This window comes from Opisthocomus hoazin, unplaced genomic scaffold, assembly GCF_030867145.1.
Source record: "Opisthocomus hoazin isolate bOpiHoa1 unplaced genomic scaffold, bOpiHoa1.hap1 HAP1_SCAFFOLD_283, whole genome shotgun sequence".
NCBI lineage: Eukaryota > Metazoa > Chordata > Aves > Opisthocomiformes > Opisthocomidae > Opisthocomus > Opisthocomus hoazin.
The window spans coordinates 1-12746 of NW_027449067.1; the positions used below are offsets into that span (position 1 = coordinate 1).

The 12746-nt window shown below is 52.7% G+C and overlaps 2 protein-coding genes and 1 long non-coding RNA gene across 4 annotated transcripts; 1 reads left to right on the forward strand and 2 right to left on the reverse strand.

Annotated features, from left to right (window-relative positions):
* The first annotated feature begins 2235 nt into the window (after positions 1–2235).
* Positions 2236–7151, forward strand: LOC142360367 (uncharacterized). Its single transcript, XR_012762985.1, has 3 exons — positions 2236–2310; positions 3035–4098; positions 4711–7151. It is a non-coding gene; the product is annotated as an uncharacterized LOC142360367 (long non-coding RNA).
* LOC104332202 (CD209 antigen-like protein A) lies at positions 2301–6970 on the reverse strand. The gene is made up of 10 exons (XM_009937600.2): positions 6882–6970; positions 6475–6525; positions 5762–5881; positions 5593–5643; positions 5361–5486; positions 4815–4877; positions 3992–4081; positions 3617–3786; positions 3059–3168; positions 2301–2754 (listed from the first exon to the last, which is right to left on the reverse strand). The coding sequence occupies exons 1-10, from the start codon at positions 6955–6957 to the stop codon at positions 2619–2621; spliced, it is 993 nt and encodes a 330-aa protein (XP_009935902.2). The 5' UTR covers positions 6958–6970; the 3' UTR covers positions 2301–2618.
* Positions 7152–7566: 415 nt separating the features above from the next.
* Positions 7567–12492, reverse strand: LOC142360366 (C-type lectin domain family 4 member G-like). 2 transcript variants are annotated; one of them, XM_075412542.1, is made up of 9 exons: positions 12376–12492; positions 11979–12074; positions 11693–11791; positions 11460–11510; positions 11262–11351; positions 10755–10868; positions 10514–10665; positions 9685–9794; positions 7567–9023 (listed from the first exon to the last, which is right to left on the reverse strand). In XM_075412542.1, exons 1-9 carry the CDS (start codon positions 12473–12475, stop codon positions 8891–8893), a joined length of 945 nt encoding a protein of 314 aa, XP_075268657.1. In that variant the 5' UTR covers positions 12476–12492; the 3' UTR covers positions 7567–8890. The 2 variants fall into 2 exon arrangements, with proteins under 2 accessions (XP_075268657.1, XP_075268656.1); XM_075412541.1 differs by having other exon boundaries at positions 11979–12089.
* Between the last annotated feature and the right edge of the window lie 254 nt (positions 12493–12746).

Sequence of the window (12746 nt, forward strand, 5' to 3'; positions counted from 1 at the left end):
TCCATTCCCAGCCTTCTCCCATGGCTCCGGGGGTTTTTTTTGGGTTGAAAAAAGCTGATTAAAGGCACGTGGCTTGGCCCCGAGGGGTGGGGCTGAATGTGGTTGGGGGGGCGGGGCCTGGGTCCAATCCACAGGGGGGGCGTGGCCTCCCCACCTACCACAAAGACGCAGAGATGGGAGAGGTTGGGGTCTTGAGCCAGTCAAGCCCCGCCTCCCCCAGAGGCCAGTTAGCTTCCTGCTAGCTCTTGATTGACAGGGGCTGACAGCCAATGGTGCTGACGTGCCTGATTGGTGTGAGGGAGGAGCTGGGTGGTGCCAGGAGGCGGGAGAAAGGGGGTCCTATCGTGCGGTGGGGTGGGGTGAATGGCGGCTGCGCCAGCCAATGGGCAGTGGTGGCCATGAGAGGCGGTGCTGAGGCAAAAACCCGCCCCCCAGAGCACAGAGACGGCAGCGGTTGGCTGTGAGCTGAGATGGGCAGCATGGCTCAGCCAATGGGGCGTCGAGGGAGGCTGAGGAGGCTCCTGAGGAGAGGTGAGGAGGAATGGCAGCTGGGGGGGGGGGGGGGGCCCAGACCACCCGGCACCTCCAGTGCCCTCCCAGTACCCCCCAGTGCTGGGACTGGGCTGTGTCTGTGCCCCAGTGCCCTCCCAGTACCCACCTAGTGCTGGAACTGGGCTGTATCTGTGCCCCAGTACCCACCTGGTAATGGAACTGGGCTGTATCTGTGCCCCAGTGCCCTCCACAGTACCCCCCCAGTGCTGGGACTGGGCTGTGTCTGTGCCCCAGTGCCCTCCCAGTACCCACCTAGTGCTGGAACTGGGCTGTGTCTGTGCCCCAGTGCCCCTCCCAGTAGCCATCTGGTGCTGGAACTGGGCTGTGTTCTGTGCCCCAGTGCCCTCCCAGTATCCCCCCACGTGGCTGGAACTGGGCTGTGTCTGTGCCCCAGTGCCCTCCCAGTATCCCCCCCAGTGCTGGAACTGGGCTGTATCTGTGCCCCAGTGCCCTCTCAGTACCCCCCCAGTGCTGGAACTGGGCTGGGTCTGTGCCCCAGTGCCCTCCCAGTACCCCCACACTGCTGGGACTGGGCCATCTCCCTGCCTAGTGCTCCCAGTTAGCCTCCCAGTGCTGGGACTGGGCTGTCTCCCTGCTCAGTGCCCCCTCCCAGTACCCCCCAATACTGGGGACTGGGGCTGTCTCCATGCTCCCACTGCTCCTACTGTTTGCCCAGTACCCCCAGTGCTCCCATTAGCCTCCCGGTGCCCTCCCAAGTGCCTCCTAGCCCAGTGCTTCCAGTGTCCCCCATACCCTCCTCAGCCCTAGAGCTGCCAGTAACCCACAGCCCACACTCCCAGCACCCTTCCAGCAGCCCCCAGCCTACTTCCCCAGTGTTCCCAGAGCCCTCCCAGTGACCCCCAGTCTCTGCCACCAGAGCCAACTGCTCCGCTGAACCCCACACAGACAGGCACTGCCCCCCTCCCAGCCCCTTTCCCTGCTAGAAATGGGCATTTTGGCTAAATTAACAATTTTTTATCGAGGGCAGACCCGTCAGCTCTGCCACTGGTCGATATTTTTTGTGGTTATCGAAAAATGTCCAAAACCAACCTAAAACCAGTTTCGCTTTCTGCCACGGGGCCTTTTTTTATCGATTTTTTTTTTTTTTTTACAGTGAATTTCTCAAGCCCAGCTCAAATGTCCTGATTTTTTTTGGGGGGGGGTGGAACAGAGCTCTCACAGTTAATTTTCAACCCAGAAAGGGAATTTCGTTAACTCGTAACAAATCATTGCGTTTCCACTGATCGATATGGTATAAATTCCCCCAAAAAACAACCATTTTTTAGCTTATAATCCTTTAAAAAAAATGAGCGTTACGATCATGCCCTGGTTTTAAGAGGATTCCTTCAATTCCTGGAATTTCCAGCTGCCGGGGTGGATATCGCAGGGTGTTTTTATTTATTCGGGGTGAAAAAGACCGAACAGTGCACACTGCTTTTCTCAGGAGAAAAATATGAAGATTTATTGGGTGATAACGTGCTGAATTAAGAGATGTATAAATTAGCAGAATTGGGTTTGGGGGTTTTTTTTTGGCTGTGGGGCCACAGCCGGACAGAGACAGGGGCTGGCGCCTGGGGGAGGGGAGGATAAATATGGAAAAGAGTCTGAAAATGCGGAAAAAAAGTCTGAAAATAGGGAAAAAAAACCCTGGATTTTACCGAAATTGTCTTTTCTGAGAGTTCGGCAGAAACGGCGGCGGCGTTGCGGGGGGAAAGGAGAAATTCAGCGGCGCTGAGGAACGGGACCATTTTTGCGCTGGTGAGCGGAGTTTTATCCTTTTGGCAGGGTTTATTTTAAGTGCAAATCCCTTTTTTCACGGTTTGGGGGTCAGGCTTGCAAGGTTGGGGGTCACAGGGATTTTAAGGAATTTTTTTAGGGATTTTCACGTCATTAATAGGTAAAAAAATGGGAGTGTGGAGCCATCAAGGTGTCCTGGTGCCCCCCAGAGTTCGTCCAGCTCCCAAGATGGGAATTTTAAAATACACCTTTTTTTTTTTTGAGGGGGGGGGGTGGAAACATGTTGAAAAATTATGCGGAAACAGGAAAAGAAAAAAATCACGTCGAAGTCAGCAGTTCCAGGACTTTTCGCAAATCCAGTGGTTGGAGCGGGAGCATCGGTCATCATGCCAGATGCCGCCAGGCCCGATGCTGCCGCAGTCTTTCTGGTCCTTGTCTTTGTTCTCCTTCCACGTGTTGAAGTAGCTGGAGAAAGAAGGAGGAAAAGCAGCAGAAAAGGGAAAATAATAAAGTATTAAAAACGAGCGCCACGGCAGCAGAGCAGAAGAACTAAAATTTGTATTTTTGAGGCAAGGAGACCGCTAAAATCTCCTTTTTTTTTTTTTACCACCGGCAAGAAAACGCTCTGATAACACCATTTTTCCACTGCAAACCCTTTGACTTCTCGAAAACGACCAGAAAATGAAGTTTCGGTGGGTCAGCTCCGCCTTTTTCCAATTATTTTCTGATTATTTTCTGGTTTCAGGAAATCCCTCGGGGGAATTTTTACCTGATGCTTGTACGTTCGCCATTAGTCCAGACCCAGATGCCTTCTTCCAGCTGATCCGTCACTCCCAGCCAGTACGTTCTGCTGCTGTTAATGTTGTCCTTCAGAAACTCCTAGAAAAGCAGAATTGGTTAAAACAGCCCCAAAAGCAAGAATCTGGGGATGAGGGAGCATCTCGAGGTGTTTGGCGAAGAAGATGAGGTCATCACCGTGATACCTCAGCAGCGTTTTTTCGTAAAGAGTGAACGATTTGGGGGTATTAAAGCAAAACGCGCACACGGCACTCCGGAAAGGAGATGTTGACCTTTTTTGCTCCATTTTTAGCACTTTTTCCTAAAAACGGGAAGTCATAGTTGACTGAACGCGGCTTGGCCATCGTCACTTCTCTCCGTTGCTAAATAACTCAGAGCTCCACAGCCAGTCTTGGCTAATCTGAGCCCGAAAAAAGAGGTTTTGGAGTTGCTGTGTTTGCCAGAGTGGGGATTCTCCGAGAAAATGGGTATTTTGGGGCGCTGTTAGATGAGAAACTGGTTATTTTTCCCTCGCGAGCGTCCGCCTGACCTGCTCCAGCTCCGAGTTGACGATGACCAGGTGAGCGCCTTGGTCGGCACAGCTCTCCTTCGCGTCCGCCCAGCTCATCATCTCCGTCGAGAAGGAGTAGCAGCTCTTCTCGAAGATCTTCCAACCGGCCGAGCACTTCTTGTTGTCCAGGATGGATCTGCAGATCAGCGCTGGGAAGATGAGAAACCCCCCCAAAACCCAGGCGAAAATCAGGTTTTCTCTACCACCAGCAGGATGACGTCTCAAAATGGCCATAAATCACCCAAATTTTCCATCCCTGAGACCGCTGTGGTCTTTCTGGGCTTAAAACCAAGGGGGGTTTCTCTCCTGGCCCACAACGATGAGAGGGCGTCAAGACAGAGACGGTGGCTTTACCTGTGATGTCCTGCAACTCCTCATAGTATTTGTGCATCCCGCTCTGCATCCGCATCTGTTTCCGTTGGGTCTCCGACAGCTCCTGCCGCACTGGGGAGCGCAGCAAGGTGAGCAGCCGCCGCCAGCCCCATGCCCCCCACTTTTTCCTCCTTTCCCCCCTTCATTTTGCCCAAATCCCGAGCTCTTTCCCTCTGGATTTGTTACTTTTTCACATGTAGATATCTCAATCAGGGTTGAAAAATCTCTGCTGTCACCGGCCGCCAGCTTTGCTGCATGGTTTTTTTCCCTCTTTGGGTGACATTTTGCTGCAATATCACCCAGAATATAATTTAATTAATTGCTCATTTGGCAGAAGTTAAGGATTCGGCTCATTATATTTGACTTTTGCAGAATTTTCCGGAGGATTTCTCCCCTTCCCACAACCTGCCACAGAGATAACAGGATGGATTTCCCACCTGGCAAGATCCCAATCTGCAACCAGCATAAATCCCGCAGTATCCCAAGGGCTGATTTGCTCCTATATCCACCCTTCTGGGGCTAATTCCTTTGGTATCGGGGCACGAGTGTAGTCAGTGCCCGATCTACACCGTTACCCTGGTGTAATTCCCAGTGGAAATCAGAAATAAGTCGGTCAAAGTCAGTGTCGCTTCGCTAAGAGTTGGAGCAGAACCAGGAGCCGCTCGGAAAAAACAACAATTAAATTTTTCCTTAATTTACAGCAGGTGGCAAAAACCGGTGCCAGAAAAGAGCGAAACGCTCTAAAAATTGGTGTCTCCCATCGGCCGTTCAACTTCACCGTGGGGACGGGAGGCCGAGGACCTACCATTGATGTGATTCTCCGAGTAGTTTGACTTCAAGAGCTCTAACTCTGCCATGATTTCCACCTCTGAAATGAAAATGAAGAAAAAAAAGCCCAGTTGGATCATACCAAGGAATCCCCACTGGCATAATAAATCTCCCGGATTTACAGCTTTTTTGGGCCGAGTGGGGAATTTCAGAGCGGATTCAAAATTTTCCCAATTTACAGCTTTTTCTGAGTGGCGTGGGGAATTCCAGAACAGATTTACTCCGGGTTTACACCCTGTAGCAAACGGGGAGCGCCATCGAGGCGGGCAGAAGGAGGCAGCGCCCAGACGTAGCACCCTGGAGGCGATTTGGTGAGAAAACCCAAAAAAATCACGAACTGGGGTGGAATTCAAACCAAGATGTGGCGACGGTTGGGTTTTAGCCCCAGAGGGACGCTTAAAGCACGGTGTGGACAAGCCACATGTTATTCTTAACAGTGAAAATGTGAATTTTTTTGGGGGGGGGTGTTTTAACCAAACCAGTTGCTTCCCGGCCCATCTGGGATCCTTCCGGAGACACTCACGCTTCATCATGGCCAGCGTGAAGAACAGCACCCACGCGGCGAAGCTCAGCGCTACCAGGACGTAGAGGACGGTGACCGATGCCATCCTGCGGCTCCGTCCCCTGCCACCGCTGGACTCTGGGTCACCTGCAGGGCAGCGTGGGGGGAATCGGGGAGGAATCCCAGCTTCCTGGGTCTGGATCCAGCCAAGCTTTCCGGTGTGGGATAGCAGCATCGGTCAAGAACGACTCACCCTTTTGGGAAGGGTTTGGAGACGCCGGTTTCCCTGCGAGGATGTAAACCCCTGTTGGGAGGAAGGAAAGAGTCACTGGGTGATGGTTTTGGGGTGTTTTAGGTCAAAACCCCACCCCACGGAGGTCCTCAACCGCACAGACAACGTGGAGAGAGGAGGTGGGTGCTACCTGTGCCTGCTTTGCTCCTCTGGCTCTGCAGATCTTCCTTGGCCACCGGCAGCTGGCGGCCACGATCTGACTCCGACAGGGACACGTCGTCGTAATCGTCCTCGAAGCTGTCCGGGGACGCTACACGAGAGGCAAAAACGGGTGAAAAACAGAGTTTTTACACCAACTGGGAATCTCAGACATGAACAATCACCTCAGTCCTTCAGCAAGCATGAAAAACGCAATTTCCCTTCACCTTTAGCAAATCCACAGCACCTCCAGCAAGGTTTTTACACCCTCTTCTCAATATATATTGATTTTATTGGTTTTACAGAGTTTTACAGCGTCACTCCGCTCTTTCGGAGCCAGGTTCTCCCCTCAGCTGCAAATCTAAGCAATTCTGCCGAAGTCTGCAGCTCTCCGTGGTGGGAGGGGGTGAATTTGAGCCCGCAAAGGTGCAAACGCCGGCTCTGAGAGTGAGGATGGAGCGATCAATTCCCCCTCGATTCCCCCCCCTCCCATCCTGGGTGGATTTTCAGGATATTTTTGGGGCAATTTGATCCCGTTTGACAGGAGGAACCAAATGCGGCGAGAAATGCCGCGTATAGCAAGTCACATTTGACCAACCGAGCTGAAAAACAAGTCCAGTTCGGCCTCAGGGAGCCACCTACAGCAGTTCTGCTTTCCATCTGCACTACAAAAAAGCCTGAAAAGGTGAAAAAATGATGATTTACCTGGTCTGAAGTCACCCACGGCTGCTGTATTCCCAGCAACGGAGTAAATTCCTGCCAAGAAAAGAGAAGAAAAAGAGCATTGATAAGGGGAGGGGAGGATCCTCAAAACCGCTGCCGGCGCTTCTTCTAACCTCGTTGCCACCAGCAAGGAAGTTGCCGATGCTTTTTTAAGGCCCGGTGAGGAGTTTACACCTGAAATTGGGGCAAAATCTGGAGATTTAGGGACTCCTGAGCGAAGGGCGGGACCCGCACGACTCTGAGCATCCCAAAGGCCCTGCTCCGTACCACAGCAGTGCCCCGCCAGCGTACTTGGATGCTGCCGCTCTTCACCAAGGCACCCGCCAGCCCCAAAAACACTTGCCAAGGACACATCAAGGACACAGAGAGGGCGTTCTCCCCAATTTTACCTGCTTGTCTCACCAGCCGCTTGGTGGGCGCCGGCGGTGGACCCAACCAGTTGCCGTAAGTCTCTTGCCGGGCCATGTTTTACCAGGGAAAGTAGCCGCGCAGGCGCCCGGCGAGGAGCTAAACCCCTCGGCGCACACCCCGGCACACCCCTTGCCGCCTCCAGCACCCCATTTTGGCTGGCGGTTCAGCCCTGAGGTTTCAGTTCCTTCTCCGTGCCGGGGCAGCAGTGACATGCAAATGGGCGGCGAAACAACGGTGAGACTGCACTCTTCGCCATGCAAAAAAAACAAAACAAAACAAAACAAAAAAATACACCTTTTCGGTGGACTGTGGGATCTGGTGAATTTGGGGATGATGAGTCGGTTTTGGGGGGGAGAGACGGTGATGCCGTGAGAGCTCTGCTCCCGGCGGGAATTTGAAGGCAGCTGTGTCGCGTTAAATGGTTTCAAGGAGTCTGGTAAGTGGCGAGGAGGGGGGAAAGTCCTCCCGTTGAGTCACAAGGTTCAGAGTGGACCCCCTTGCTTTCTAAACTCCTCCGGGAGCGGAGCCTAGGCGCAGCTGGATCCACTCCTAGTCCCAGACTTGTTCAACGGTTGATGTCTAATGGATTCGGTACGTAGCCACTTATCAGAGTCAACGTTCACCTGCCGGAGCCCTCCCAGGGACTGAGACAGTTTTGCCACATTGAAAGAACGGGTAATTTATTCAAGCAATGGCTATCATGGTGCATTTATCAACAGTAATCCCAAATTTATCTACAAAAATTGAGCTCGAGTGAATAGTTCAGCACTTTAGTTCATAATATTTTCCCTCGGATGCATCCGACAATATCAAAGGTGAGACTCTTACCAAAAAGTCATCCCTTCTTGTGGGGGTAGAGAGGTTGAGGCCCTTCGGCCTGTCCGTCAGGTGAGGTTTTCTTTCGACAGCTCCTCCAAAGGAGGGTTTGCGAGTGCTGATTTTACACCTTCGAAAAAACCTTCAGTGGGTCTTGGCGAAATGGGATGAAGTCAATCACCACACGTCAGTCGGGTCTTGGCGCAGCACGTCGTGGTGTCGGAAGCCGGACTGAGAGGTTCGGTGCTTCCTCGGGGAGCTTGGTCTGGTCTTACGGGGTCTTTCGTTCTTTAACTGAAGCATCTGGCTGTTTGGCCTCCGCCTCACCCCGTGTGCCACGGAGTTGGTTGAATCACCACCCATTAAATTCTGCTAAGATAAGCAAAGTTGGTTGTTCATGTCGAACCACACCCTTGAGTTAACTCCTCGCTGTTCGACACAGGAGTCTGAGTGAGTCCCCCTCCGGCATCGAGAAGTCCAGCATCCCACAAGCTTCCACTTGGCTTTGGGTTTTTTTCAGGGATTACAGATAAAACTGCCACAGTGGCACCTACGGGTGTTAAGAACCATGCAGGGAAAATCCCAGCTCTTCACCGGAGCGGCGGTCCGTGCCGGGAGGGGAATCCAGCGGTGCGGCCTTTCGGCAGAGCAGGCGTCTCGCTTCGGCACCCACGAGTCGGGGGATTTGCATACACGCCCTGAAAACACGCTGGCATGCCGTCTTCGCTGGTCTCTCTTCCCTTTTTGGGGGCATTTCTTACCTAAACCCTGGGAAAAAAGGTGCGTACCGACCCTCCTCAGCACCGCGTCAGCTCGATTTCTGTGGGTTGGGTTCGAATCGTAATCGTAGCGCTTTATTTATTCTTTTTTTTTTTTTCCTGATTAACCAGCAAGCGATACATCGAGCCGCAGCACAGCAGGTAAACGGCCCACGAAATATTAACAAACGCCCCAAAAATCTCTAAATGCCCTCCCCCGAAGAGTTGACCCCCTTACACCCTCCGCCACAGCGCTGCGCCCACCGCTTTTGGGATGCGGGGTCCCCATTTTTGGATGCCTGTTTTCCCCAGACCCTCTTGTTATCAGCCTGCGCTTGGTTACGCTGGATTTTTACTGGTTTTCCCCCATTTTTAAGCTGCGGGGAGGTGAGCAGGAGGCGTGGGGGAAACCGTTAGCAGCTGCGCTCGCAGATCCAGGCCTCGCTGTTGGAACAGGTAGCGTCGTTCCAGTGGCCGCTGGAGTAGATGGTGACACAGTCCTCGCCGTGGTGGCCCACGTTGTTGGGTTCTCCGCTGTTCCAGAACCTGGGAGGGCGGAGCACACTGCTTTGGGTGGAAAACTCCCCGTTTGGGAACTCATTCAGTTCTAGGGGTTTTCTTTTAACTAGGGGGGAGTCAGGCAGAGAGCACACTGGCCCCACAGCATCTCCCGGGGAGGGCAACGGCCCCCAAAAAAAACTTCCCCCCCCATTTAATGCCACAATGCAATATCAGTGATTTTTTTTTCCCATTTCCCCCTTGTTTAACGGGGGAAAACAGCTCCGTTTTAATCGCGGTGCTTTTCCCAAAATCCCAAGAATTAGGAGATCTGTTAGAAATAACCCCTTCAACTCAGGGTGTGGGGACTCGGTCGGGAACCAACCGAGCTCACAGGGGAACTGCACAGGCGCTGCAGCTCCTTGCACATCCCCAGCTGGGTTTTCCACCCGAAAACCACAGCGAAATTGGGAGAAAAAAGCCAAAATCAGGCCTGCAGTGGCAGCTCCTCTTCCCTTTCCCTCCACCCAGGATTTTCAGGTGCCGCGGGAGTATGAAACTTCTTTCTGTGCTTTTTAAGCACTAAACCAGAGCGGACGACTGCGCTAATGAGGGTGTGGTGCCTTATTTTGAGCAAAAAAGGGGGCGAGGGAGAACAGAGCTGATTTTTAGGGGCGCAATTTACCCTCCGATGAGGCTAAAAACGTACGTGAGAGAGAGGGAGCGGCCGTCCACCCACTGCCAGTCGCCTTCTTTGTGCGCGTCGGTCAGGCCCAGCCAGAACACCCGATTGCCCATGATGTGATTTGCCAGAAATTTCTGCAAACAAAGCAGGGAAAGGAAGAAAAAAAAGAAAGAAAGAAGTGTCGGGAGGGGAAGTGGAAGGTGACAGCAAAGGGATTCAGTGGCGCCGAGGCCAGCGCCGGCAGTCGGTGACGTCAGGGAGCCCGTCCCTTGAGGGGCGAGCTGTGACGTGCCACCAGCATGACCAAAAAAATGCAATGTTTCCCATCGGAAATGGAAAAAAAGGCATTGAGATGTAGAAGACTTGGAGGGAGAAGCTTTAAAAAAAGCTGGAAAATTTGGGCCGGTGAAAGCAGCCCAAAGAAAGGAGGTGGGGATTGTCTAAATTGAGGTGGAAAAGCCAATCTCTGCCCAGTTTAGGTTCTATTTCTGTAGCTCGTTCTGTAATTCTGTAATTTCTCAACGACTTTAATAATTTCTAAACAATTTCTATCATTCCTACATGACAGCGAGGAGGGATCACCGCTGAGGCACGGTGGCATCCCCCCTGCTTTTTCCCAAACAACCCCTTCAACCACGCCAGCCATTCTGGGGACAGATTCATGCAATTTTGCCAAATTACTTCAGAACCAAGCAGGAACCTCAATAGGTTGCGTTTTCCGCTCGCTGCAAGGCAGCCTTGAGTCGCCCATGCTTAACCTCCAGCTTTCCATTGGTGGGGTTGGAGTCTGATATTCCCCTAAACTCACAAAATCTGGGGTTTTTTTCACTTTTTACAGGATTTCCCAGCTTACGTTCTCCTGCTCGCTGTCGATGACGGCCAGGTGGGCGTTGAAGCCGGCGCAGAAGTCTGCAGCGCTCGGCCAGGGTTTGGTGGTGTCGGAGAAGAAATAGCAGGTTTTGGCGAACTGCTGCCAGCCGGCAGGACAACTCGTGCAGAGAATTTCTATGGGGAAACGGGGGAAAAAAAGGAGGAGAAAGCATGGGCAAGGGCAAAGGGACGCCCACCGGCTGAGCCTGACTGCTACCCCTCACCTGAGAGGTTGCGTGTCCCCTCCAACGCCGCATCAAGAAGTGCCGACGCGCGGCTCTGCTCCTGCTTCACCTCCGCCAGCTGCCGCAGCACTGGCTCCAGCGTGTCCCTTTCCTCTGCCGGGGGAGAGAAGAAAAGGTAATTTAGCTGTCGCAAAAACCTGAAAAACCCGGATTTTATCTCCTTTCCCCTTTTTCCTTTCTGTCCCGGTTTACACCGTGACTTTCGTTGCGTGTTTTCCTGGTGCGAGTTACCGTTCCCTAAACTTCAGGCAGTGAAACCTCGAAGCTTTTGTCGAACGGGCTTTTTATTGCGCTTGCCGATGGGCTGAGAAAGCCTTTTTTCTGTTAATACTCTACTTCATGATATCTCAGGCTCATTAAGATCGGCTGTGTGCGCTCCCTGTGCGCATTTTAGGAATCTCTGAAGCATCTACCCAATACCACGTGGTTTAGGAATCGAGGAGAAAGACCAAATTGAACAATTTTCCATCGAAATCAGGCTCTCACCCAGGACACGGACGCGATCCGACAGCTCCTTCCCGCACCCTGCTTTGCACTGCGTCATCTTCCACCGCGCGTTCTCCACTTCTCGCGACACTGGAAGGAGGAAAAACTCCGCTTTTGACCCCGTTTCGATGCTGCCTGCGCCTGGTATTCGGGATTCTGCCCATATTTCCCAAAAAAAATGCCTTTTCCTTGGCGTACCGTTCAGAAGTCGGCTGTGAATCACCTCGAGCTCGGCAGACAGCTGTTGATCTAAGAGGAAAAGAAGAGAAACCTCAGAACAAGTCCCAACTGTCTCTATCCTGATGGAAAGTGGCTTCAGTTCAGTTTTTGCTGGAAGAAGCGTCCTGGGAAGTGCTGGGAGGGGGGAAATCCGTGCGGATATTGAGGATGCAGCGGGTGCCAGGGAGCCATTTTGGGGCGAGGTGTCGTACCGAGGGCGTGCTGGACCTCCGAGAGGTTGTGCCACGCTGTCGCGTGGCTGTTCTCGCTCCGCGTCCGGGCTTGTTCCAATGCCTCCCACGCTGCAGATACTGGGGGAGGAGAAAAGAGGGCTCGTCTTCACTCTGCATACCACCCCGGAGAGTTCACGGTCTGCAAAAAGGCCTTCAGTCCTAACTCGAGCCAGTTTTTGCTCCATTCGCTGGTGTTTTCCCCCAAATTGTGCCCACCCCGTGCTGAGCGGGAGTGATCGGAGCAAGAGGCACGCGGCGGACTCACCTCTCTGGAGATTCACGATGGCGAGAGTCGTGAAGAGCACGAAGGCGAGGGCCAGAAGCACGTACAGCAGCGTGATGGCTCTCTCTGGAGAAAAGGCTAGAAGGGACAGCACTGAGGGGGGTGAAATGGGGTGAGGTGACCCCGAATAACTCCCCCCCCCAGCAGATATTTTCTGAAAGAAAAGCACAAAGAGGAGATATCCCCCCCAAAAACCACCTTTCAAGTGGCTCCACCACCTTTTTCTCCACGCTGAAACCTCTTTTTCCTAAATTGTGAACCGACAGAGGAACCAGGCCTCAAAACTTGGCTATAATTTCGGCAAAAGACCGGTTTAAAGATCTGAAACTCTCCAGTTTCGTGTCTCTGGATCCCCAAAGCCGCTCCCTCACCCCGATACCTCCTTTAGGCACTTTCCTCCGGTCTTGCTTCTCCACCTCCATCCTCGCGTCGAAATCCCATTTCTTGTAGGTGCCGACGGCACCTTCGCTTTGTGACATCTCTGACCCTTTTTCGATATCGGCCCAATTTATGCGGTGGGGAAAGACGCATCATCTGATAGTGGGTGGGGAAGGAAATGCTCACATTTCATAATTCTGATTTCCTAGGAAAAAAAAAAAAAAATCTGCAGACTCAAGAGCTTTCGAGCAGCTGAGGCGCTTGGGCAGCTGCCCGCCACGTGTCACAGCCCCTTCCCTGTTGATTTTTAGAAGAATTGGTTAAAAAGTACACTCTGATACATCCCTCTCCTCAGACGAGGCCGACACCAGC

Coding starts and splice junctions, on each gene's coding strand:
- LOC104332202 (XM_009937600.2), bottom strand. CDS start 6,957: ATGGCCCGGCAAGAGACTTACGGCAACTGGTTGGGTCCACCGCCGGCG. Junction 6,526..6,881: donor GCGGCTGGTGAGACAAGCAG/GTAAAATTGGGG, acceptor TTTTCTTGGCAG/GAATTTACTCCGTTGCTGGG. Junction 4,878..5,360: donor CACGCTGGCCATGATGAAGC/GTGAGTGTCTCC, acceptor TTTTCATTTCAG/AGGTGGAAATCATGGCAGAG.
- LOC142360366 (XM_075412541.1), bottom strand. CDS start 12,475: ATGTCACAAAGCGAAGGTGCCGTCGGCACCTACAAGAAATGGGATTTC. Junction 10,869..11,261: donor GGATCGCGTCCGTGTCCTGG/GTGAGAGCCTGA, acceptor CTCCCCCGGCAG/AGGAAAGGGACACGCTGGAG. Junction 9,024..9,684: donor GGCCGCTCCCTCTCTCTCAC/GTACGTTTTTAG, acceptor CCGCCCTCCCAG/GTTCTGGAACAGCGGAGAAC.